Here is a 27,101-nt window from a genome sequence, read left to right on the forward strand (position 1 = left end):
TTGGGACAGTCACCTTCTCTCAGTCTAACCTGCTTCACAGGGTTATTGTGAGGATAAAATGGAGAGTAAGAGGGCAAGAACTGTGTATTCCACCTTGAGCTGATGGCTGGGGCTGATGGGAGTTGCAGTCCAAAATTTCTGGAGGGCAGCAGGATGGTAAAGGCTTACCTAAAGGAACAACTGAAGCTGTGTATCCTATTAGCTGATTGCAAAAAACCTAAATTCATATGAAACATTTTTCTTTGATATGCACAGATCCTGATTTCTCTTAAGGTACTGAATATGCTATGATTTCTGCCTTCCTTTCCCGTTGTGCTTTCCCCTATGTCATTTTGATAACTGTAACCTCCTTGGGGCAAGGACCTGCCTTCTTGTCCCTTGCAAAGTGCCAGGCACATTGACAGATGGACCACAAGCAATTATATTGGGAAAAAATTCAGTGTAACTGAATCTACAAATGGTTGGGGCAACGCCTGTGTCTTTAAGAGTAAGCACAATTGTTTTAAAGTGGTTTTTAATGTTGTATTTTGCATTGCTGTCACCCGCTCTGGGACTTTCTGGTGATGGACAGGTAAGAAATATATAATAATTGTCATTTTATTATTATTCCTAGATTTGTGTGTGGCATACTGTAGTGCAGGCATGCCCAACGGGTAGATCGTGATCTACCGGTAGATCACTGGACGTTTGGGGTAGATCACTGATAGACCATTGGCTCCCTCCAAAGAGGCTGAACAACTGTGGCTCCCCTAAAAGAAGCTCAACATCTTACCTCCTCCCTGAAAAAAACTCAATAACTTTGACCCAATCCCCCCCCCCCAAATGGGCCTTCCTCCTTTCTGAAAAAGCTCAGTAACTTTGACCTGAACCCAAAAAGGGGGTAGATCACTGCCAGTTTTTAACTCTGTGAGTAGATCGCAGTCTCTTGGGAGTTTGCCACCCCTGCTGTAGTGGATAGAGTGTCGAACTGGGACCTGGGAGAGACAAGAGTCCAAATGAAATTTGCTGCGTGTGACCTTGGAGGCCAGTCACTGACTTTCAGCCTAACCTACCTTGCAAGGTTGAAATTGAAGGGAAAGGGGGGGGGGTTGTAAGTCAACTTGAGCTCCTTGGTGAAAAAGGTAGGCTATAAATGCAATAAAACAACAAATAAATAATAAGCATCTGGGTCATCATAATATAAAACTCTTTTATTTCATTATTCTTAGATTTATGTGTACTGTACAAATAAAATAAAAGTTCCTTTTAAACTACTTTAAAACTGAATAGCAATGATTCTTTAAGAAGTGATTATGTTTAATGAATGTGGGGTGCTAAAATGAGTTTTGTTTTTTTTTTATTAAAAAAAAAGTATGTTCAGCATTGCAAGAAAGATTCTGTATAGGTCCTGAAACTGCTGGTGAAATGCTTGATCAGCTGAACTTGTATGTAGAGGTGTTGACATTTTTGTTTTTTTAAACCAGTTGTTTTAATGAATAGGGAATGTTTGTGCGTGTTTCCTTTTTTTAAAAAAGGAAAAGAAAGAAAAGGAAAGGAAAGGGGAGGAAAAAAAAGACACTTTGGTGTCATCAGCAAAATGCTGAGCGTAGTAAACATCTTTCATGACAAAGAATACAAATACTCACAATAGCTGGCGCTGGGCCTCTCTGCTTTCAATAGTTAATACCGACATGCACACAAGTGACCCTGGGCCCCCCTGTCATCTCACTCAGAACGCTGCACCGAAACGTTGCTATGCTGAGCACACTTTTTTGGGGAGGAAAAAGGGGACAAAGTGCCTTTGTTCTCTCTGTGTCGTCTAGCAACATGGCTGGGCCAGGGACCAGCAAGAAAGCTCTCTCTCTCTCTCTCTCTCTCTGTGTGTGTGTGTGTGTGTGCATATGTTTCTCTTTTTCTAACCAGAGGGTGCTTTCATGCAGCCACTTATCATAGCTGCTGTTTTTATTTCATAGAATCATAGAACTGTAGAGTTGGATGGGACCACCAGGGTCATCTAGTCCAACCCCTGCAAAACAGGAATCTTTTTCTCAATGTGGGGCTCGAGCCCATGACCCTGAGGTCAAGAGTATCTCACCATCTACTGACTGAGCTATCCCCAGGTGACAGATACAATAGAGTCCAAAGCTATAGATTTCGAAGATTAAGGCTCTCATGCTCTACTGGTTGAGCTATACTATACCATACGGACTTAGCTGTTGCCAAAAATTTACACATTGCTCAATTGTAGCAGAAAAACCTCGAAGTGGTTTACAAAGAGAATAAAAATTATCAGTAAAAACAAGCATGGCCAACAGCAGGGACGTGGGAAGATAGGGGCGGTGGGGGCGGGCCGCCCCGAGCGACGGGCTCCAAGGGGGCGCCATCGCGGACATCCGCGCTGCCCCCGGAACGCGCGCCACGGCCCTGGAACGCACACCCCTCCCCTCCAGGAGGCGTGCCCCGCCCCCAGAACAGGCGCCAGCCCTGCCCCCCCCCCCCCGGTGCCAGAGCATGAAGCCAACAGCCAGGGATGGTAGGAGTTGTAGATCTGCATTATCTGGTGGGCGAAAGTTTCCCCACACCCAAGTAAAAAAAAAGGGAGAACAATTTCTGTAGCTGCACTGCATAAGACCGTAAGAAGCTGCACTTGCAGGATTAGGGCCGTGGTCCCACACCAAATGCACATTTTACAGTATTTGGTTATTGATATGATTTTATTTACGGTCAAGGACCAGCTCTTAAAAATAACATATAAAAAGAAAAAAAGAAAAGAAGATAAAATGAATCCCTTTGAAAGAACAATTTCAGGGAGCATAACGTATATATGATGCCTTGAACAACATTTAAAATAAATTGTTAATTATATGTACAATGCTAAAAAAAACATTAACACTTAAAATAGAAGCTGCAGAAAACTGAGCCTAGCTCGCTCGGGGTACCATATTTTGGGAAATTCAGACGGACTCGGGAGAAAGTCTGTGTCTGCATATTTGGGCACAGAATCTGGCGACCGCCCTAGTTATCTTCTGGTCTTTGCCTTGCAGGAGCAAGTTGTATAATTGCTTTTCCGGGAGGCTTACTAACCTCACCAGTATGGGATACAGGAACTCCCTTCGAGCTTCTTCATAGGTATTTGGTTATTTAATATCCCACCTTTCTTCCAAGGAGCTCAAGGTGGCGTACAGGGCTCTCCCAAAGGGCTGCCTTTGAAATGGGATCAGAAACTTTGACTGGCCCAAAGAGCTGCAGCCAAACTGTTGACAGGGGCTGGTTATAGGGACCTGAGATGACTCCTTTGCTACAACAGCTCCACTGTTTCCAGGCACAATTCAAGGTGCTGGTTGTGACCTATAAAGTTTTAGTATCTGCAAGTTGCTTTGAGTCATTTTCAATGGATAAAGTGACAACCACTAAATTAATAATGATGATGATGATTCAGGTAGGTAGCCGTGTTGGCCTGATGCAGTCAAAATAAAAATTAAAAAAATGTCCAGTAGCACCTTATAGACCAACTAAGTTTGTTCTGGTATAAACATAGTTGGTCTATAAGGTGCTACTGGACAGTTTTTTATTTCAACAACATCAACAACATCAACATCAACAACAACAACAACAACACACTTGATCTTAGCTGAGAAGTGATGTTGATGATAATGATAATGATAATAATAATAATAATAAAATGGGGATAGTAGTAGTGGTGGGAATACGATGTGTACCTGCTATGAGGTGGCTGCAGGTTTGATTCCTTTCTACGGTAGAGGTTATTTTACACTGTAAAAAAGTACTCTTAAAGTGACATAATAAGAATAAGAATGGTGCTACCAGAGGGACGTGGGTTCAATTCCTTTCTATGCTAGAGGTTATTTTAATCTACACTGCAAAAAGTATTCTTAATGCGACCTAATAATAATAAATGAGGGTGGTGCTGCGAGACAGACGCGGGATCGATTCCTTCCCGGGGCAGAAGAAGTCATTCTCCAGCCGCGTGAAAGATATTATTGACACCTTCATATACTACTTCCTTCCTTTCCTACGGAAAGAGGCGTCTGCCCTGAACTCCCTCGAGGAAGGCGGGAGGAGGACGCCGCCCTCCCCGCTCCGACAGGGCCGCCCTCCCGTCTCGGAAGCGTCGCCCGGAGGGGAAAGAGGCGAAGCGGCTGCTGCCTGAGACGACGCAGCCGGGAAAGGCAGCGGAGGGCCGAAGGGAGGAGCGAGCAAAGGCGGCGCGAGAGGGAGGAAGAGGCCGCGGCGTGGGCAAGATGGAAGTGTAAGATGGCGGAGCGAGCGCGCAAGCCCCGCTTGCTCCGAAGTCACACCGTTTCTCCTCCCCTCCCCGCCGTAGGATAAAGGGGGGGGGACGAGTCCCTGCCTATTAGAGGGGGGGTGCGTGTAAATTCAGGGGAGTGGGTGAGGCCGTTCAAACTCGGGTGGGAGGCAGAGGGAGATTCCTGGAATGGCCCTTTTTCCTGAGGTGAATTTCCTCACATTTAAGTGGCTGAGGAATTTTTTTAAAAAATATTTTTTTTGGGGGGGGGGAGATATTTCCTACTTGGGAGGATTCTTGGAATTGACCTTTCCCGAGGCAAACTTCCTCACATTTAGATGGCTAAGGGGTTTTTTTTAGGTGGGGGGAAGAGGTGACCTGCAGCTGCCCCTTCCAGGGGTAAATCCTGTGATGTGGGGGGAGCAAATGGAGGGGTAGATTTCCAGGAATTGGCAATGCCTGAGGTAATTTCCTACCCTTCCCCACCCCCAAAAATAAAATTGGAGGGATGGTTGAGGGGGGGAACGGGGGGGGGGTAGAAAATGAAATCGTTCCTAAGAGGGAGAGGTGAGGTGGGGGTCCTGGAATTGGCAATGTTGATGAAATTTCCTAAAGTAAAAGAACACCAATATATTTGAAAGGATGGTTGAGGGCGCTGGAGGGATGTCTATAGAAATTCCTCTCCTCATAAAAGTTCTGAAGGGGTGAATGAACAATCGGATGGGTGCAGACCTTCTCCTTGGGCATACATTATTTTTATTTTTTCATTTCATGAAATTTATACACTAGATATGTAAAAAAAAAACCCCTCAAAGTGACATACAATACAAAAAAGATAAAACAATAAAATTATCACTAGAAACAATTTAAAACATTCAAAAAATTAAAATCAGTAAGCTAAAAAAGGTCTAAAACAGGGACCAGCATTCTAAGTATCTGGGTAGGCTTGTCTATAAATGATAATATTTTTAGGAGGTACTGAGAAGACAGAGAAGGGGCTGCCTGATAAACTTGCAGAGATAAAAGGAGATGACGGTCCTTTCTTGCAGGCCCACAATCTAATGCGCACAGTACAAAATGAAAAGGGAGTGAGGAGGGCAGAGGAAAGCAGATGAACCCAGGACCCAGTTCTTGGAAGTTATATAATCTCAGTGACATCATCTGGCTCCCTGCTTTCAGTGGCGCTGTTAACATTAATTTTATACTCTAGGCTTAATATTCTGTTGGGTGGTAATATGTATTTATTCCACTTTCGTCCCCCTCCATTCTGCTGAGGGGAGTTCTGGGCTTCTGCACCAAAATCCTGCCCTCACCGTTGCCTGCTTTTTAAGTACACGACACACAGTATCCAGCAGCTCTCAGTCTTCTGGCTAATGGATGGGGCCAGAGCGTGGGTACTTCCACTGAGAGTAAAAATGCATAGGGTTGCACTGCAGATTTTCTTCAGATTTCCCTAGCTGACGGTCACCTGTTTGTGTCACCTACAGGTTACCAGATCCGTGGAGATTTTTTATGCATGATCATCTTTTTCTAATTCAGAATGATTAATCTACAAGGGGGGGGGAGCACATTTTCGTGTCACATCCTTGGCATGAATGTCTTTAAAATATTTCCATATAGCACCCTTCACCACCAACCTGGTGTACTCCATCTAGAGCAGGGGTTGGCAGGGTTTACCTCACCTGGGCCGGTTCACTCCAGCGGAGATCCGTCCGTGGGCCGGATTGTGCACGTGCTCCACGATTTCCGGCATCTGCGTCTGTCCAGACATGATTTCCGGTGCCGTGGAAGTGTCCCTGCGCTGTGCTGCGCCATTTTAGTGCAATGTGTGGGGAATTGCCGAGCAGGCGGCTTGGTTCGGGGGCGGCTCGTGGGCTGGTTAAACAGCTCCTGTGTGCCACTTCTGGCCCATGGGCCTTAAGTTGCCTACCCCTGATCTAGAGGGCACCAGTTCAGCAGTGGCTGTTTCACAGGGCTTTTCTTACAACCAGCACACATAACAGTTTGTGAAAATAGAAAAGATCCTGCACACTGGACAATATTGTCTGCTTTTCTTTTTTCCATACCCCCATCATCGCTCGTTTTCTGCTTCACTATGTCTTGGCCCAGTCCCACCCTTGCAAAAATAAAAGTAACAAACAAAAATAAATGCCTGGGACTGGATAAGTCAAAAGCAAGGTCCATTAGTAGTTGCTAGGAAGACTAGAGCAGCTTCATTTTCATGAAGTGAAAATCAAATCCCTGTGCAAAGCCTTTTCATACTTGAGAAATGATCAGATTGATTCTTCATTTACATAGAAACACTAAGCTTTAATCAGTGCCTCTACAACACGGGTGTCAAACACAAGGCCCGGGGGCCAAATCCGGCCCGCCAGACCTCGTCATGTGGCCCGCCGAGCGCCCCAGCCAGTGGGACCCAGCAGCGGGACCTTTCTGCTGAAGCACCGCGCCGACAAAGTGCCGACAAACAGCTGGGGCCGGGGGGGGGTAGAAAGGCGGCCGGAGCAGCACCACACAGAGAGTCCCGAGCCTCTGCGACGCAGCAGTGCTCTGTAGCACTTTGAATCCTTCTCCTCCTGCCACGGCTCGGCGCCTGGAAACGGCTGCTGCGGCTCCTGAAGCACAGACAAAGCACCCAGCAGCGCCCCGTGGAGGAGGAGGAGGATTCAAAGTGCTACAGAGCACTGCTGCGTCCCAGAGGCTTGGGACTCTCCGCACGGCGCTGCCGGGCACCAACCCGGCAAGCCGCCGCCTCCTCTTGCCTCACCTCCTCCTCCTCCTCCTGCCGCGGCTCAACCTCATGAACGTGAGCTCAGCAGCAGCTCAGCCTCACGAACGTGCAACTCTGAGGCTTTACGCACTTCTCCTAAAATGGACACCCGCTGCCTCACGCTGCACAGGAAATGCTTTTTGCCCCTGGGTCCCTTCGTGCTCTTTTCTGGCGCTGAATCAAGGCGGCGACCCCCCCTTCCCTTTCTTTCTTCCTCTCTCTCGTTCTTATTCTTTCTTTCCCTCTCCTTCCTTCCTTCTTTATCTCTGTCTTCTCTCCCTCTTTCTTTTTCTTTCCTTCTTTATTCCTTCTTTCCTACTCTTCTTTCTCTCACCTCTTTCCTTCCTCTCTCCCTCCTGCTCCCTCTTTTCTTTCTTTCTTCCTTCCTTCCTTCCTTCCTTCCTTCCTTCCTTCCTTCCTTCCTTCCTTCCTTTCTTCCTTCTGTCCTTCCCATCTTTCTTCCTCTCCCTCATTCTTATTCTTTCTTTCCCTCTACTTCCTTCCTTCTTTCTCCCTTTCCGTCTTCTCTCCCTCTTTCTTTTTCTTTCCTTCTTTATTTCCTTCCTTATTTCCTACTCTACTTTCTCTCCCCTCTTTCCTTCCTTCCTCTCTCCCTTCCACTCCCTCTTTTCTTCCTTCCTTCCTTCCTCCCCTCCCCTCCCCCTCCCTCTCCTCAGAAACATAGGATGCTGCTTTATACTTCTGGCCCTTAAACCCTGGAACCAGGAAAGCAGCTCCAGTGAGTCAACCTCAGCCAGTCCCTTTGGTGAAGGGTGGTGGCTCACTGGCAGAACATCTGTCCTCCATGCAGAAGGACCCCAGCATCTCCAGGTACTAGTAGCTCTGCAAAGGTCCTGCATGAAACCCTAGCGAGCCTCCACCACCCAGTGCAGTTACCAAAAATCATTTTTCAATAAATTGTACAATAATTGTACATTTGAATATCTACTTGCCATTATTCTGACTATGTTTCTGCTTTCAGAGCTAGTTATTACTTACATTATTACAAAAAACAGTAATAATTGAATGCAGTGACAATAATTTATGATAATAAAGCGTGGACACATAGTCCTACAGATACAACCGGCCCTTTGAGGGTGACCAAACTGCTGATGCGGCCCCCGATGAATTTGAGTTTGACACCCCTGCTCTACAAGAAATGATTAACTGCAGGGCTGACATGTTTATATTCAGATTATTTAATATGAACTCTTTACCTCTGGAGGGCCCCAGGTTCCCCATTCCTGCGCTATAGAAATTGGACTTACTCCATCTTCCCATATGATATGCATCATTCATCTTTACTATTTTTTTTATGAAGCCGTTAAGGACAACTTTAAAAAATACAGTAATATGGTTACTGTTGAATGACAGATGGAGGGTACTTTTTAAATGCTTTACACGTGTTATCACAGAGCAGATTGTGTGGGATGAAGGCCACCATCATGCTGAAGCTAAATAGGTCTGAGTCTGGTCAGTGTCTGGATGGGAGGCCGGCTGGGAACCACATGTGGGTTCCATGATGAAAGAAAGACAGGACATAAATGTAAGAAAAGTAAATTGTAAGCAGTTTTTGTTGCAAATGAAAACTTATGGGTGATAGCAAGGGTCTTGACAAAAAGGGGTTTTGAGAAGTTCATTTTGAGTTTCTGTTCATAGAAATGTATTTGTTTAATTTGAAAGTTGTACTGGACATGATTGACTTTATTTAAATGGAAACCATCTTAAAGATGCACATTTTCTCCGTTTATTACTGTGTTTTCCCCAGAATGGAAAAAGGTTCCTCCCTCCTCCCCCTGTGGTGTCCTGAAGTAGAAATGGATCGGGATTATATTTGGTACAATCTGACCCTATGCACTTTTACTCAGAAGTCCCACTGACTTTACTAGTACTGTACACAGTACCAAGTACACAGATTGCAACCAAACTGTTTGTGTGTGGCAATGTCAACTGGTATCATTCTTAGCATATTGATGTAGTTGCATTCAAATACAAAAATAGATTAAATTGTGTGATAGTAATTCCATATTTTCCAACAAGACTTAACACACTGAAAAGAGCCTTGACCTCCCTGAACCTTTGGATTTATTATGAAACGATGTAAACTTTTTCTCTTTTTGCTCCAAATGGGACCACCCTTTGTTTTAAATGCATTTCATCAAGAATGATTCTTCCTAGACCCATTAGTATATTCAGTTGCTTCCTGTACTGTGTTCTTTATTTTATTTTATGTGGAGCATTAAAAAAAATGGGCTTTGGTCACAGAGAATCTGCAGGGATTTCTCTAGATGTAGATGGAATGCAAAGATAGCCCTCTTCCAAAGAATTAAATATACCTATCAACAAAAAGCAGTAACCGTTTTTGCAATGCATGAATGTGTGTGTTTGTGATCTTGCTTGCTTGCTGAAGTTTCTGCTGGATCAGCAAAATGTGTGATGAGAACTGCACCTCAGCGCATTTTCAGAAGGGGGTCCCCTCTTTCCCCCCTCGCCCTATCCCAATGCAATTTCAAAAACAATGCTAGAAACTGTGGAAGTTTGTGGAAGAGGCGTTGAACTTGTTTGAAAGTGATGAGTATGACAGTTCTATTCAAACAGTTGGCTGTGCTTGACATAATGCATTGTACTTTTAAATATGTTGCAATAGGGGAACCCGAGAATAGCCTTACCCTCCTCCTTTTATATAGCTGTGGCAACTTTCTGTTGTTAGTGCTGTCTGTCTGTTCAGCAGAACCCATTGTCCTGAGGATGTATAGCGGTTGCGGCTTTGTGGTGTTTTTGTTTTGTTTTAAAAACTAACCTATTTATTTATAATGGAAAGAAATTAAATAATTTTGTCTGTAGCTTAATTAGGATTGTACTTAAATAGTAAACAATAGCTAGCAAGTCCCAATGGAATTGAATCTAAGCACTTGTAAATAAGTGTGGGTTGCAATAGTGCTTGCTGGCTGTGGAACATGCCAGTCTGCTCCATCTTTAGTTGTGCTTTAAAAAGGTATTTACATGTGGCTGGTTGCTTAAAGTATGAGGGTCCACATTTGTGAATGATGTTGATAGTAATGCAGGAAACTTGGAAGCTGCCTATCTACCCTATGGAATAACTAGATAGCATCCACAATTGGATGTACATTTGTTCCCTGATTCAGCAGATGATAGGATGTTTGTTAAGATAATCTCTATCCCACTTCTCCATTTCTAAAGAAACAAGGCAATGTGAAATTTACAAATAACAAGTAAAGCAATTCAGAAGGTACTGAGACAGTCAGCAAAAGTTTCATGGCAAGTTCAGGCAGCATAGAAAGGGACACCAGCAACTCTGTCAAGGTTTCAAGGCAAGCTCAGCCTCCTTAGGCAGGGAATTTTGCAGCCTTCTGAGACTGCCAACAAGGGCCTCTTCCCAAAGAACTGCTGTGACCCAGCCAACATTTCTGATGTTGAGGCACAGAAGGAAACTTCTCCAACAGACCTAAACTCGTGGGAATGTTTATAGATTGGGTCACCAGGAGCATAGATGGATGGTCACTGGTCATGGCTAAGGGGGAAAAAATTAAAGTCCCGCTCAGAAACAGTGTTGTGGTGCAGGAATCTGCCCCCTTCATATCTGACAGTTAGTGGCTCTTACAGGGGGCGCAACACCCCCCACTTTGCATTTACCCCTCTTGCTGCTATAAGCCTTTTGCTGGAAAAATAATAATAAGCAGCAACAGCCGCTACACACAACCAGTGGTTTGAAACTGATTTACAGTGAAATCCTATATACTGTACCTATGTGTCTATTTAGAAGCAAGACCCATTGGTTTCAGTAGGACTTGCTTCCAGATAAGTGTTTATAGAACTGCAGCCTTAAACATGCAGGAAAGCTCTTTCCTTAGCAGATATTTTGACTCCATAGAGGTAGTTTATAGCAAAGTTAGACTATGCATTTCTAGGACCAACTCATGTTTTTAAACAAGGACTTAAGAAGAAGAGTCCTGCTGGATCAGGCCTTAGTCTAGCATCCCATTTACCACCATGGTCAATCAGATGTCTGTAATCGGCCAAGAAAGAGGCATAAAGGCAACAGCACTATCCTACTGGTATTTCCCAGCAACTCATATTTACAGGTACTCTGCCTCTGGACATGGAGGTACATGGACTGTGTACACTCCATAACTTTAAAGCACACCCCTGCCCCCTCCAAAAACCAATATTTTATTTACCCCTCACAAAGCTATAATTCCCAGTACCCTTAACAAACTACAGTTCCCAGGATTCTTGGGATAAAAAATCTGTCTCAGATGTATGGTGTGCACACAGCCATGGTTAACAGACATTGATAGACAAATTCATAGTGAAGTCTGTTCCCTGTCTAAAGCCATCTTGTGGCAATGAATATGTGCTGTGAGAATTAAGTGTATCCTTTTCTATGTCTGTTTATGTGGGCAGGGAGTCTCTGAGTTTGCCAGTTGAGTTCTCTTTCAAGTAAAGCTTGTATGTAAGCTTAATTGTAATGGTTGGCTTTGATGAGATGTGTCCACTCACACATGTGTAGCCTCACCCAAGCCTGGCACAACACACTGGGAAAAACTGAACTAAGGAAATATACTTTTTAAAAAATAGTTCTTTGGGAGCTTTGTAACAGGAGGCAGGGGTTTCCAAGGTGGATTTTCCACACACACACCAACACATCTAAAGCACCTTAACATATTTTATTTCTTGTTGTTTTTCTAGGAAAGATGGAAATTCAGCTCTTCTGAGCAATTATGAGGTAAAATCATTTTACTGCAATTATAATTTATGTAAATTTGTTCCTATGGCCTATTCAGAATGCTAGTTCTAACCTTTGTTCCATGCCAGATCAACAAACAAAGCTTGCATTGCAGTCATGCATTTCTTGGAGAAGTGGGGAATATACATGTTGAAATGTGCCTATAGCCAAAATTTTAAAAAGTTCCTCTCACTGGGGTGAAAGCTGCACCCCTCTGAAAGTTTGTTTTTAAGGTCCTATTTTCCATAAAAATGTGTGCTTGCTCTCTCTAATTGCAATAGAATGATATATACTCGACCTACAATAGTTGTTATGAGCTCATTTTGAAGCTCGGGACCTCTTTCAAAAACGTAAGAGAGCCACATACCAAAATTAGCAGAAAGAACAGGAATTAAACGGTTCAGCTCATATGATGAGCTGCTAGCATTATCAAAGCTCCCATGGCATTTGAGGCCACCTCATAGCAAAGTTCTTTCTTTCAGGTGTATAAGTTGCTGACTGATCTTAAGCAGCAGCGCCGAGAGACCGGGAGAAGCAAGCAGAGTGCTGGGCAGCAGAATTTGAATACTATCATGTATGAAGTGAGTAAAACCAACAACGGAAATGATCCTGTCCCAAGCTGCAACCTTCTCTCCGCATCCCACTAGCCATACTTCTATGCACAGGATCCCCTTTTTTGCCAGCTCCCTCTCCCTCACCTCTCCCAGCCCTCCTCACATACACGAGCATTTGAGAGAGAGAGAGAGAGAGAGAGAGAGAGAGAGAGAGAGAGAGAGAAGGGTGGGGGAAAATGTTGTCTTCTGCTGTCTTGATACCATTCATAATTTTAGGTAGCTCAGTTATATCCACATGCAGTTTTCTAAGCCAGAAAGACTAACCCATTTAAGCTCTCTCTTTTTAAAGGGAACATAGAGCCTTTGACTGAGCCAGACCAATCTGTCTATCTAGTTCAGTACTGTGAACACTGACTGGCAGCGACTCTCCAGGATTTCAGGCGGGGTCTTTCCCCAGCCTTACCTGGAGATGGTGGAAATTGAATCTGGGGCCTCCTGCATGTAATGCATGTGTTATTTATTCCATTGAGCTATGTTCCTTTTGAAGATTTCAGTCCTCATGGTTCTGAAAAAAGATCTGATTTTAACTAGGAACATAGGAAGCTGCCTCAGAGTGAATCATAGTATTGGTCCATCTAGCTCAGTATTGTGTACACAGGTAGCCAGTGGCTCTCTGGAGCTTGAGGCAGGAGTCTTTTCCTAGCCCTACCTGGAGGTGCTATTGCTTATTGTTACCTGCAACCTTCTGCATGCTTTATCAGTGAGCTGTGTTCTTTTCCCACATATACCCTAATCATTTTTATTTTATTTTTCTGTACTCTCTATAATTATGAACATTAACAGGTGTGAAATAAGAAAATGTGTTATGTCATCATTAAACATTTGACCTCTGGATTTCCTGCTCAGTGAATATTTTATAGTTCCCAACAATTTGATTATCATTTCACTATTTGGTTACAACACGCCTGTGATACATTTGCTAATCTGAAGAGCAGTGTTGCTTTCAGAGAACATTGTTCCTTGTTTGGAGGGACCTGCTTTTAAATTAGACTTGAAAAGGAGGCATGAAGGTTGACTGAATCTGCACAATTATCTTTTTCTGCCCTTCTAGACACTGAAATACATATCTAAGACACCATGCAAATTCCAGAATCCTGAGGTTGTAAGAGACTTCCTCTTGGCACTGAAAAGCCACAAGTTAACGAAGTAAGTCATTAATATTGTCATGTGGGCTGATGGATTGTAGCTGTCAGGTGAGAGGTTCAGTTATTCCAACAGTTGACAAGAAGATGAAATTCCTTCCCCCTGCTGCTTCTCCCATGCAACCCCCTCCACCCCAAGCTTTGCAGGAGTGAGGCAGCAACCCAGCACTGTGTTTGTTACTGAATGCTGAGCTTGGCCCTTGATGTATGTGCCTTTGAATTTCTGGTTTCAGTATATGCTAACCCATAGAAAAGTATGAGTTTCTGAAGCACAGGAAGGTGTCAAGTGATGAAAGAGCTTGCCGCTGCAGGCAGTCATTGGCTAGGACTTACTTATTTGGTCTGGGCACATTCAGGGTCTTATTTTTCTTCCAATGAACCACTGAAAGAGTGCTTGTAACCTTAGTGGTTGTATATACAGGCAGCCACCCTCTTCACAGTCCCTCCAGGGTGTGTGTGACGACTGCATCTCAAGTCTCTTTCTGTGCTCCAGAGGGACTTTGCTATATATTTTTATCCCAAAGTATGTATGTCTAAATGTATTTTATACTAAAATAATAATTTTATATACATACTGGTATGCTCTTTGAGCTGAGAGCTGCAATATAGAATTCAAAGAAGTGCAAAATCTGAAAGGTAACTGCATTCATGGGATGTGTGGATTAGATCCATTTGTATCAGAATTAGCAAAGAAGAAATTTCTCAAGCTTTTCTGACAGTGCCATGATGAAATGAATGGGAGGGTGCTTAGACCACTCCCCTTCAAAGCTGACCAAACTGTGTGTTCTGTTTTCAAGCAGATTGGACTGGCTCTGTTCTCATTCTTCTGTGAGGCGCCAGTGCTAAATCTTTGTCCTTTAGTGCTACTTAGCAGATGTTTGTGCCTTTGCAATCCGGTGGGCTCCATGTTTTCAAAGTAGCGGTGAAACCTGTCAAAAGCAATCAGTCCCAAGAGATGGATGAGTGAATCTGCTTTTCAATCACTTTTCAATCTGTTATCTTTTACCGGATTTTCCGGTTTGAAGCATTACTTTTTTTCAGTGGCTTTGTAGATCTTAAATGCATTTTATTTCCACTGGGCAGGTCCTTTTTACAGCAGGAAAAAAATAATCCAAGAGGAACATTGCTGATAGGCATAGGATATAAAAATAAAACAAATGATATACCTTGGGTGTCAAAGACCAGTACATACAAGCATATAGCGGTTATAAATGTGAAAATATCTTTAATAACATTCAGGGTACCAGTGTTTTAAACGGAAAGTCCAGGCATTCACTTAAAAAAAAAGTTTTCATTAATATATTTCCCTTAAGTAAAATAAATACATACAGCATCTCTGTTTTCAAATGGTAGAGTCCTTCATACAGGCTAGTTATAGTCAGTTTGAGATGTTGTTATAGGTAATAATGGGTTGACGGGGAGAGAGGGCATTACTTTTCCTAAACCATAAGCATGCAATTTATGAGAAAGCATGGAACTGCAGAATGTAAAGTGGGTATTAATTCTGGTGGAATTACCACTGATATTCCTTCCATAAGCCTTTTAAAAATGTATTAGTGATATGCAACATGTCATACTCAGAGTAGACTCATTGAGAATGGTAGATACTCTAAAGAAAATAAAAAAAATCCTTCTAGTAGTACCTTAGAGACCAACTAAGTTTGTCATTGGTATGAGCTTTCGTGTGCATGCACACTTCTTCAGATACCTTTCGTGTATGCACACAAAAGCTCATACCAATGACAAACTTAGTTGGTCTAAGGTACTACTGGAAGGAATTTTTTTATTTTGTTTCGACTACGGCAGACCAACATGACTACCTACCTGTAGGTAGATACTCTCTGAGCATAAAAAGGTAAAGGACCTCTGACAGTTAAGTCCAGTCGCAAACGACTCTGGGGTTGCAGCGCTCATCTCGCTTTACTGGCCCGAGGGAGCCGACGTTTGTCCACAGACAGTATTTCCGCGACATGTGGCCAGCATGACTAAGCCGCTTTTGGCGAAACCAGAGCAGCACACGGAAATGTCGTTTACCTTCCCGCTGGAGCGGTACCTTTTTATCTACTTGCACTTTGACGTGCTTTCGAACTGCTAGGTTGGCAGGAGCTGGGACCAAGCAACGGGAGCTCACCCCATCACAGGGATTTGAACCACCAACCTCCCGATCGGCAAGCCCTATGCTCAGTGGTTTAGACCACAGCACCACCTGCTTTCCTTTCTCTGAGTATAACCACCCTGCTATAATTATACACGGAACTAGGAATGCATGATACAAATAGATGCCAAAGAACAGTTTGAAAAATAAACGGCTCCCAGTCTGTTTTGAAGTTTGCATCAAGATTTTGGTGCTTCCCTGTAGGTAGTCAGATTTGAAAGATCAGTATTTTTACAATTTTGATTACGGTAAACCAAAATGAAACCTCACCAGATTACATGCAATGATACTATGCTGACAGCAGAGGGAGCGACTAGTTCAGAGTTTTTGTGTGCGGGATTTGAAAAGACCTGTTGCTTTCCAGTACGTTGTTGCTTCTTGAGTGGAAAGATAAGGCAAGAGAAGTACGTAAGTAAATATTGATGTGCAATTTGCCAGGGAGTTCTCCTGAGCAAACCTTGCTGGATTGAATGGAAGCGGAATTTTCCAGGGAGTCTAAGGCAGGAGAAGTTCCCAGTGCCCTTTAATGACCATTGTTACTTGCTTCTGTTCTTGCATTACCACTTCAGAATAATCTATTTGGTTTAGTTTTGTTTGTCTGGACCTAAACAGAAATGTTAAGAGAAATTGTTTTTCTATTATTAATAATATTTTCAAGAACATAAGAAGAGCCTGTTGAATCAGGCCCATGGCCAATCTAGTCCAGCATCCTGTTCTCACCATGGTCAACCAGATGGCTGTGGTAAACCCACAAGTAGGATTTAAGCACAAGTGCACTTTTCCTGTGTTTTCCTGCAACTGGTATTCAGAAGCATTGCTACCTCCAAGCATTTTAGACAGAGCACAGTCATCATGGCAAGTAACCATTTATAGCGTTTTCCTCCATGAATTTGTCCAGTTGTTTTTTTAAAACCATCTAAATTGGTGGCCACCATTGCCTTCCAACTCCACTATATCTTTTTTTAGGTGAAGCAGCCATAACTGTACACAGTACAGTAAGTCTGCAACTTGCACACATATAACTTGTGTGCATTCAGCTTTAAGTGAATGATAAATTTTTAAAAAAATTAAGGGGGCGGGGTTCTGGGAAAAATGGCTCTGGCAATTTCACCTGTCATTGAACATTTAGGCACAATCTCTGGAACATAACTCCCATGTAAATGGAGGGCCTAATGTATTCCAAATGCGGCTGCACCATGGATTTGTGTAACTACATTATTATATTAGCACTTTTATTTTCAGTTCTGTGCCTAATCATCCCTAGCATGGAACTTGCTTTTTTCACAGTTGCTGCTCATAAGAGGATCATACATTCAGCTCTGGGAGATGTTTTAATTGAGTTCAGATTTTCCATGAGGTTATTTAAAAAAAAAACTTATATCTTAACATTGTTAAGAAATTAAAACTGATTTACATGTTTAAAAATCCATGTTTTTTTAAAAAAAATATTTTTATGCACCTTGCTGATGATTCTTCCCTACTCCACTTTTTGTCTTTCTGGAGCATTTGTGCACCCTAGAATATGAGATTCCTAAAGGGTTTTTTCTGGCGCCTCTGAGAAATATTTTCTTTTCCAACTGTCTCTGGGACAGCTCTATGGAAAAGCGTGCTGTGGGTTGTAGTTGGCATCCAAAGAATCCTGGGTTCAGAAAGAGTAGTGGTTTGTGAGTGTGTCTGAGCAACGAGCTGCAATGGAAAGTGGATAGTTTTAAAACTTTCGGGCCACTAAATGCCACTTTGGGTTTGGGTTATGGATATGGCCATGAGCCTGTTTCCAGGCTCCCAAATGGTTTCATTTTTGCCTGTTGTGCATCTCATCTGAGATCAAGCTGCAACTTTGGCTCTCCAGCCATTGTTTTGTGGCCAAGAAGTGTTAGCATGTGGATGGCTCCTGTAACCAGAATCCCTAAATTATATGGTTTTGTCTTCTTTGCTTTTGCACAGGGCAGAAAAACTGCAGCTTCTAAACCTCAGGCCTGTTACTGCCGTTGAGATCCAGTTGGTAAGTTGTGAAGCTTCCAGGTATCCCAAGCCCTTGAAGAGCAATAACCCTTTTCCTTTTGTGTTCTGGAAGGTTCAGAGTCTTTTGATGCTGCTCATTGACCTTTTTATATTTCCTGCTCCTTCTTTGTTGTTTCCCTGACTGCTCTCCACTTATCTTGCTGTTTAATCGGGCCCTAACAACCCCGATGATTTTGCCAGCGTTGTGACATCTGATGTGATGACATCATGGACAACATTACATGAGCCACGTAGTTGGGCACACCTGTGCTGCTTAAATGGCATTGAGGGAGAAATGGGATGGAAGCCAGCAGAAGACAGATAAACTTCAGGCAGCTGTTTAAAATTTTTGTGCCCTGCTTTTTAGTCTGTAGTCTGTTTTTCTTATTTTCTTTTAAAATGTTCTTTATTGTATCTTTGCTTTTGTGTTGTAAGCCTTCTTTAACAATTTATTTGAGGGCTGGGATACACATTTCAGGAATAAGTATAATTAATAACTAGATGCTCAAAAAGTAGCATTGGAACAGCACAAAGACATTCTTAATCAGATATCATTTGTGTTTTTGTCAGTCATAAGAATGAACATGATTATTGCGTTTAAAGCCCACCTTTTACTCTATGGGGCTCAAGGCTTACAAGATTCTCTCTGCCATTTGATCGCCACAACAACCCTGTAAGGTGGGATAGGCTGAAAGAGAGTGACTGGCCCAAGGTCACCCAGTGAGCTTCATAGCCCAGTGGGGATTCAAACCTTGGTCTCCTTGGTCCTAGTCTGACACTCTGGTTCTCAAATTTAGTGGTTTTGGCTCAGACCTTTTTATGGCCAAGAGGATGATTGGCAAGTAGGGTTGCCAGACTCAATAGTGGACAGGACTTCTGTGCCTTTAATTGCCCTGCTCTCTTTTGAGTCTGGAAACCTTAAAGAGAAACCAGCAGACCCTTTGCTTGGAAATTAAATAAAGGGTCTGCTGGTTTCTCTTTAAGGTTTCCAGACTCAAAAGAGAGCAGTGCAATTAAAGGCACAGAAGTCCTGTCCACTATTGAGTCTGGCAACCCTATTGGCAAGGGTGGGCACCAATCTCGTGCCAAAGTGTGTTGCATAACATAGTGGGCCACATGAGAGGTGGTGAACAGTGAAGGGTGAGGATGCAGGAGGGGAAAGGCTAGAAGGTGAGCCCTATTGGGTCTGCTTGCCTGCCTGCCTGCCTGCCTGCCTGCTATATGTGGATTTTCTCCCTCAGCCACCATTCAGGGACTTGGTAAGTCCCAATTTCCACTCTGCTTGCCTCTCCAGGTCCCCTAAAGCCTAGCAACCGAAGCTAACAGACCTTAAAGAACTGTGTAATAAACAGATATTGACTGATGCGTCATTGAGAGCCAATATACCCTTGAGCACATAAAATGTCTGCTGTTTTAGAAGGAGATGAATAGCCGAAGTAAACACTCTGAGATGGCCTCTGCACCCGCTGAAGCTGTGGGAGTTGTTGAGTCAATGAAATGGCAAGAATGTGATTTCTCTGCTCCCCCCCCCCCCCAAAGGAAGTCCATTAGGTTACAGCAGATTGAAGACAAAAGGTGACTGCCAGGTTAATCCCCCCCAATAAAAGCACTTGTTTCTAAACCTCTTCCTGAATGCAAAGCCTAGGAAATGGATTTGGAAGCTGAAGCATGTGGATATCATTCCATGTTGCAGAATTGACTTAGCAGTAGATTTCCCCTTCTTTATTTATTTGAGTGTCTGTGCTGTCTCTTTTTCAAAGCAATGTACAGCAAGCAGGAGTGGGGAGGGGGGAAATGAAATAATTCACCCAGCTTGAAAAGTACACATATGTGGCAGGCAAGGTATCACAAGGAGAAATTAATTTGAGACTGAGTATAAAGAAGTTAAAGAGTGGGAGTCCTATGTCAGCAAATGGTTAAGAGATGTTCTTTTTCTCATTGAGATAAGAGTTTACGGGTAGAGGCTTACAGGTCAGAGATGGAGACTTATATCTGATTTTACTTGGCACGAGGAATAATTTTCTGTTTGCTCTTGTCATGATCATCATGATATGAAAATGCAACAGTCCTTTCAGAGAGTCTTTCTTTCTTTATTCCATTGGGGCAAATTCCCTGAAGTTCCAGAGAACAAGTGCCAATTTAAAGGTGTGGGTTGGCAGTTGCCATAGAAAAAGAAGGGACTATCTGGGTGTGGGTGTGTCCCAGAACAAGACATTTCTGAAAACATGATGTGTTAATGTTTGAACATGAAGGAGATTCATTGTGTGTGTGTGTGTGTGTGTGTGTGTTTTATTTCCAATAATCTCTTTGCATCTTGTGAAAATTTGGTATTGGTTACAGTAATAGTTCATTGAATTCCTTTATTCAGTACAATCACTGTACATTTTTACACTGCCCAGTTTGCTGCTTGAACGACCACAACAGGAGGGCAGCAGCTTCCTGAACTTATCTCTCAGCTTAGCAAAGATGCAGCAGATCTGTGAAGTGCTTGACATCCTGGCATGTTTTGTCCAAAAGGGCCCTGTGAGCTAAATTCAGAGGTCTGGCAGGCCTAATGAGGCCCACAGGTTAGAGATTCAGCAATGCTAGTCTGTCATATAGAAGGAAAACCTCCCTGATTTGGTGACTCTGTCACTTGCTTCTCTATTTGATTTTATGTCTGTTTCATTGATCCTCTTTTTAAAAAACTTTTTAAAGAAGATCTTATTTTTTGTGTTTTAATCTGCTGCAGGTTTTATCCTGTTGTTTTTGTGCTTTTTATGAACTGCTGTGTCTCTTGCTCCAAAACAAGTGTGTTTCAAGCGTAAGAGAAATGTCCTAAATATATGAACAGTTAGGTTTGACAAACATTCTAGAACATAAGGAGCAGTCTCAGAAGACACAAGGAGTCTTGGATTGAAATCATTGGGTAGAAATGAAGGATTGGATCTAGACCAAGTTAGAGTGACAGCATGGTCCTATGAATGGTTATTCAGAAAAGTCCCAATGAGTTCCCCAGTAACTTCTTCTAGGATTGCAGCTGTTGGTTTCCATTGAAATCAATGGAACTTGAGTTCGTCACAGCTATCTATTCACATTGATTTCATTGGGGCCTAAGCATCCCTAACTTAGCCTTGCACCACACCCATTTTGGCTATTTCTGCTTTTACAGTATTAGCCAACAGGCTGGGGCTGATGGGAGTAGTGGTCTGAAACATCTGGAAGGTACCAGGTTGGCAAAGTTTGTCTTTGCTCTGCCCTAAGGAACAGTTTGTTCTTAGCATGTGATGGTGGCAAGAGACCAGAGGTGGCTCACTGCTTTTTCCTCTGCAGATCGTGGAAGAAAGTGAGGAGAGGCTCACTGAAGAGCAAATTGAATCCCTGCTCCAGACGGTCACTAGAAATCTTCCTGGAGACCCAGAGCAAGAAGAGCAGCAGGAGTCAACCATGGCTGTGGAGGAGGAAGGAGATAGGGTATAGGAAGACTTGGACCATGTAGGCAGCCTTGCCAAAATTTTATCACTGGGGAGAGTCAGCCAAACATTCCAGTTGCAAAGAGGTTCCAGGAAGGATGAAAACTTCCCCCTCATTTCCTGACACAAACACAGTGATATCACCCTGCAGTGTGTTTCATGTTTGTTTATCCTCCACAAGAGCAACAATTACTGACAACAGAATTCTTAACAAATGTTATATTTGTGGGATAAGAAAACTGGATTTGTCTGAGAAGCAGATGCTGTGGTTGGTTCCATGTGCCTTTTATGGGTATACTCCTTTGAGTAAGATTTACATGCAACTGGCCTTCTGATTACCAGTTGGTTTCTAGTGCTTCTGAATGACCCGACCTGTTTTGCAAATACATCTCACAATTGACTGCAAAATCTTGTTCTGCTTTATTTACTAGAGAGGTGTATCCACTTTTTCTTCTCTTGCATTACCAGAGTGCAGGATCACCCAACAAAGTAAACTAGCAGTAGGTTCAGGACTGGCGAAAGGGAGCAGCTCTTGATGCAACACATGACCTTACAGAATTGATAGCCACCACATGAGCTCAGATGGCTGTAAAAAGAATTAGAAGGGCTGTAACTCAGGGACAAAGCATCTGCTTTGCATACAGAAGGTCCCAGGTTCAATCCCCAATGGCATCTCCAGACAGAGTTGGGATGGACTCCTTGCTTCAAACCCTGGAGAGCAGCTGCCTGTCAGTGTAGACAACCCTGAAGTAGATGGAGCACTGATGTTACTTGTATGAGTAAGTGGGGTGACACGATAACTCAATGGAACCTCCATGCACAGAAGCACTAGTAATTCTGAATGCTAGAGTCCAGGGACAAACAAGAGTGGAGAGTGTTGGATTTGTGCCCTGCTTATGAGCATTTGGAAGCATCCATCTAGCCTTTGGCGGAAATAGAATTCTGGACCTCATTCTGATCTCACAAGGCAAAACTCCCTGCTTTATGCCTTTCAACCAACAGCAAACAGTCTCCTCTGTCCTTAGGCCCTGTGAATACCATTTTCCCTTCCCCTTCCCTTCCCTTATCTTTTTTATCCACACCTCATTCTATTAGGCCCTCTGACCCCAGTCATCATCCTTCTCCTTAGCCCAATCTGTGTTCTTTTCTCTTCAGCCGTGTTGCCTCTGGGGGCCCTCATCTCCTTAGTTCCTCAGTCTCCTGGACACTTTTCTCTCTCAGATTTCTAGATCTCACATACTCCACCTGCTTAGAACTGGTTTGGACTTAGAAAGCATAAAACATGAAGGACCTGGCTTGCATTACATCACTGTATTTAGAACACCAAGGTTGGAGACATCTGGCTTTTGCTACAGGGTGACTGCCTTTCCCTGCCCTTGAAGTTCTGGGCATCTGTCAACATCTACCCACCTCCCTCCCATTCATGGGAACATGGGGCCCATTTCTGAAACTTTGCATTTTGTGTTTGTAGAAGCTGTGTAAAAGAATGAATGCATGAAAAGATAAGCAGAGATGTGATTTAAATTTGGGGTGTGTGCTCTGTTTATCCAGGCAATGATACATATTTTTGCACAGTCTTTATCAGAGCTTGACAGTTAATTATTAGGGCCTGTTAGTGTGTGAGGGGCCAATCCCTGAAAGCAAAAACAAATAGAAATGTTCCCCAGCAGCTAAGAATGCATTCCCCTTCCCTCCCAGCACATTCTTCTGTTTGCGGATGTCTTGGTTTGTAAGCTTAGCTCGAATAAACCCCAGCCTGCTGTGCGAAGCAACTGCCTGAGGTGTGTCTTGAAAGGTTTTGGAGACCTGGAATGCTTTTGCACCATTTGGTGGCCCAGCCAATAGTTTGGGGTTCCAACAACATTTGGAGGGCTGAAAGCTACCTATCCCAGATCTGGGAAAGAGGCTACTATCACAGAAGCCACATAGTAATGTTAAGTAGTTCACAAATAAACATCATGATTATATTGTGTTATACCTCTTTAGGTATAAAAACCTTGGTCTAGGATACCTTAGGGACCACCTGATTCTTTCTATTCCTGTTTGGTCACTGAGGATTTTTTTTGGGAGTCCCTGGTAGTAGTCTCCCATGATTCACATGCTGCTTTCAGTATTGTGGGCCCAATTTTGTAGAACTCCCTCCTGGTAGGCCCCCTTTCTTTTGAACCTCCAGCACCCACTGAATAGTTCTTTATTCTAGCAGGCATTTTAAGTGAATTCTGATGTTATAATTTTAACCACTTTATTGTATTGAGTTCTTGTATATGCCACATAGAAGCAACTAGTTTAGCAGTATATAGAAGTTGTCAGAGTAAATAAAATACTTAGCTTTTTGCTTGAGAATAGCGAAATGAACACTCCAACCTCCTATGCCTTTTTACTCAGAAGTAAACCCAGTGCTTCCATATACACTGCCCAGGCTTGCACCCCAGAGAGGTCACTGCAGGTGCTGTGATTCTTTAGTATTTTAACTTCACCTCGAGGTCCAATCCATTGTCTCCCGAGACAGACAGATGCCAACAAGTAGTAGTAATATTTTAGTTCCTTGAGACTTATGCCCAAGTAAGTCAAATAGAGGACCACAGCCTAATACATTTGCTCTGGCAGCGGGTGAGGAAGTTAGCTGCTTTGAGACTCCTTAGGGTAGTGATAAAGCGGGATATCAAATCCAAACTCTTCTTCTTCTACTTGGGCCTTTCTCCTTCATGGCCTCCAAGGCAGATCTCAACAAGCCAGAACACATTTACCAACCTCTGGCGCTGATGGGAATTGTGGTCTCTCTTTAGAAAACTGCTTGAAGATTTCTAATGCAGAAAGCTAGGGAATCTATAAGCAACTATATAAACTTTTGTTACCTTTAGATGTATTTTTATTACAGTAGATGTTATTTTTTGTGGTTGAATTTTTTGCAGTTGTAACTTTCTTGTAATTTTTAATGTTATATTTTAAATTGTAACCACGCTAAGGCATAAGGGTGGAGGGTGGGCAAATAAAATAAAATAGAGGGCACCAGGTTGTCAAAGGCTGAGCTCAAACAATCAAAACAATTACAGCAGCAAGCCACAAATACATTAAAGTTTAATTGAAAACAACTGTTAAGAAGCAGTGGAGCCAGCAGCAGAAGCCTAGGAGAATCAAAAAATGTAACAGAGTCTAGACAATAAACTTGGTAGCTTTTGGATCTCTTTGGAAAAAGATCAAACTAGGGAGTGGGGTAGTTTGGCACCAGAACTTGGGAATGCTCACGTTTCCTGCTACTGAAATAAGCTGGGGGGAATAATTCAGAGAGAGGACATCAGATGAGAGAGAAACAGTTCAGCAGTGTGTATGGAGGAGTGGGACCTAAGATGGGGTGGGCTTTGGGGAGAGGCCAGCAGGAAATGTCTGTGCTGCCAGCTTGAAGTTTTCCCACTCCTTCATTTTTAGGACCAGGCCAGGGAGACAGCTAATGATAATGCTACAGCCATGTGTAGCTTTCCTAGATAACGCTTCTGTTGATTTTCCAAAGCTTTGCTTTTCAAGCCTTTGACTGTTCCTCAAAAATGACTAGCTTTTTTAAAAAAGAAAAAGATGAAAAAACAAATGTGCTCTTGGTTTTCCATTTGATGCCTGGATTTAGCTAGTGGTGTTGGGCACTGTCAATGGAGCTGCTGGGATTAGAAGATATTTCTGGTTTTCCTAACTGCTGAAGCAGAGATAACCTTCCTGGGTATACTTAACTTTTAAAATAAGAGTTGCAGTAGGGAGTTGTGTTTTTACCTTCTAATTATGGCATGGAGTGTTCTATGAGCAGGTACGGTCTTTGATCCTCCTGACTCCAGCCTAGTGATTGAGTCACTCTCTCTTGACTCAACCCCTCCCCAGTCTGCACCATGGCGACAATAAAAGCAGCCTATCATACAGGGCTATTGTAGGGATTGCTGAGAATCATGACTGTAGAGTTGCTAAACATGATTTCTAGTTTTCCATAGGTTGGAAACACTTTGGGGCAGAGACCCAGAGATACTTCAGAACAAAGCATAGGCTGCTAACACACAGCACACAGAGTCATCAAAACATCTTTAAACGTCCTTATACATACATAAAGAAAGGTTAGAGGTCATGGGATGTTAAATACGCACGGCTTCATAATGAGATCAACTTCCTTGGGGTGTTCCAAAACATGTGGTCTCAACTTAAAACTTATCAGGCAGTTGTCTAGACAATCAGACCTTCAGTGCAGGCTCTTGACGTTCCTTTCCTGTATCTGTCCCTGGAACTTCTCAAGGAGATGCGGATGCTAACGCACAGCAGACATAGGAACACATCCTGCCAGTTGTGCCACTTTCAGGGTCAGATAGGAGAGATTGAATGCTACGTAGGAGGGAGGCATGAGTCACAAAGTGCAGGCATGCAGAAATCATTCATAATACTGTAATAATAATTTATTATTTATACCTCGCCCATCTGGCTGGGTTTCATGGATGCATTCTAGTTATAGGCTACATGCAATTAATAGCAGAACATTTTTAAAATAAAAAAATCTACACCTTGGTTCTCTTATATCACTCTTATATCATTAGTGAGACCAAGGCTGCAGTTCTATATCTATTTACCTTGGTGTGAACACTGAATATAGCAAAGGCTTACCTCTCATTTAATCCCCACAACAAGCCTGTGACGTAGGTTAGGCTGAGACGTAGTGACTGGCTGAAGGTCACCCAGTGAGCTTCGTGGTTGAGTGGGGATTTGAACCTTGGTCTCCCAAGTCCAATTCAGTTCGATTCAACCTCCCAAAGACTCTCTGCATAAATTTCTGAAATAAAGCTGTAGGCTTCCAAAGGGTCTGGAACTTCGTTCCCAGATGTTAACAGGCCCCAGACATTTTTTTAAATAAAAAAAGTTCCCCTATCAAGAAATCAGTGAATGAGCAGCATCAAAATTGGTGTTATGTTTGAATAGGAAAAACGCCTCCCCACCCCACAAACTCCAGCCAGAAAACTCTCCACCTGCTACATTATTTCAGGTCATTCTGCTCTTGAAGATGCAAAATTAAACATACACAAAAAACTTATTATGTATGTAGAATTATGAGGTTAATTTGGGATGACAGAGAATATTACATATATGCACAAATGCTTCATGTCCAAACAGAGAGCAATCCATTTCAACCTGTCTGCTCATTATCCCCCCCCCAACCTTCCAAATCCAGGCAGTTCCATTTCTGCACTGTTGCTGATGCATGCCTTTTGACCCCCGTTCAGATATATAGATTTGGAGGCTAGCGTTGCGTGAGCTGTCTCCAGGTACTGCTTGGCGTGTTTAACTTGCTTTTATTAGCAGACTCTCATCTCTCTGCTGTGACACATCCCAGGTTCAGCTGTCAGCCAAGGTCTGATAGATCCAGCTGCACAGTTGAGTTCTCATATGTACGTATTGTATGCATTTTATTAAACTTCCCTCATGCCCAGCAAAAAAAGCAGATGTTTAGGAAGGTAGAGAGGTTGGGGAAAAGAGGGGAGACCTGCAGAGTTTAAATACGAGAACAGTGCCAAACATACATGGTATGGAGAAAGTGGACAGAGAAGTTTTTCTTCTGCTGTAATAACAGGACTTTTTTTTTGGGGGGGGGGTGTCTCCAATGAAAGTGAATGTTGGAAGATTCAGGAAAGACAAAAGGACTTCTTCACATGGTGCAATGGCTACTAGCTCTGATGGTTTTCTCTGCCTCCATGGTTGGAGGCAATGATACTTCTGAATGCCAGTTGCTGGAAATCACAAGCGAGGAGGGTGCTGTTGTGCTTCCCAGAAGAGGCACCTGACTTGCCCCACGGAGAACATGATGCTGGGCTGGATGGGTCATAGGCCTGATTCAGCCGGGCTCTTCTTAAGTTCTCATGCCAGGGCTGAGCATATTTTGTACAAAAGAGCCTTTCAGGCCAATGGCCCATCTAGTTCAGTATCCTGGTCTCACAGTGTTGAACCAGATGCCATA

General features: G+C 43.1%; 2 protein-coding genes and 1 long non-coding RNA gene across 3 annotated transcripts in view; 2 read left to right on the forward strand and 1 right to left on the reverse strand.

Annotated features, from left to right (window-relative positions):
• The first annotated feature begins 4,110 nt into the window (after positions 1–4,110).
• Positions 4,111–21,535, forward strand: CRCP (CGRP receptor component). Its single transcript, XM_035139701.3, has 6 exons — positions 4,111–4,249; positions 11,727–11,763; positions 12,246–12,344; positions 13,429–13,523; positions 17,619–17,676; positions 20,988–21,535. The coding sequence occupies exons 1-6, from the start codon at positions 4,242–4,244 to the stop codon at positions 21,132–21,134; spliced, it is 444 nt and encodes a 147-aa protein (XP_034995592.1). The 5' UTR covers positions 4,111–4,241; the 3' UTR covers positions 21,135–21,535.
• TPST1 (tyrosylprotein sulfotransferase 1) overlaps positions 17,627–27,101 on the forward strand; it is a 29,436-nt gene continuing 19,961 nt past the window's right edge. Inside the window, exon 1 of the mRNA XM_088657885.1 lies at positions 17,627–17,676. The gene's annotated coding sequence lies outside the window, so the exon portion shown is untranslated. The remainder of the gene's footprint in view (positions 17,677–27,101) is intronic.
• LOC148683559 (uncharacterized) overlaps positions 24,006–27,101 on the reverse strand; it is a 31,157-nt gene continuing 28,061 nt past the window's right edge. Inside the window, exon 2 of the long non-coding RNA XR_015947053.1 lies at positions 24,006–24,219. This is a non-coding gene — a long non-coding RNA (uncharacterized LOC148683559). The remainder of the gene's footprint in view (positions 24,220–27,101) is intronic.

The sequence above is a fragment of the Zootoca vivipara genome, chromosome 14 (genome assembly GCF_965207765.1).
Source record: "Zootoca vivipara chromosome 14, rZooViv2.hap1.1, whole genome shotgun sequence".
In the NCBI taxonomy this organism is placed as follows: Eukaryota; Metazoa; Chordata; class Lepidosauria; order Squamata; family Lacertidae; genus Zootoca; species Zootoca vivipara.

Excerpts from the sequence above, each read along its gene's own strand:
- CRCP (XM_035139701.3), top strand. Across the intron at positions 12,345-13,428 it reads TGAATACTATCATGTATGAA|ACACTGAAATACATATCTAA; the intron begins GTGAGTAAAACC and ends CTGCCCTTCTAG. Across the intron at positions 13,524-17,618 it reads AAAAGCCACAAGTTAACGAA|GGCAGAAAAACTGCAGCTTC; the intron begins GTAAGTCATTAA and ends GCTTTTGCACAG.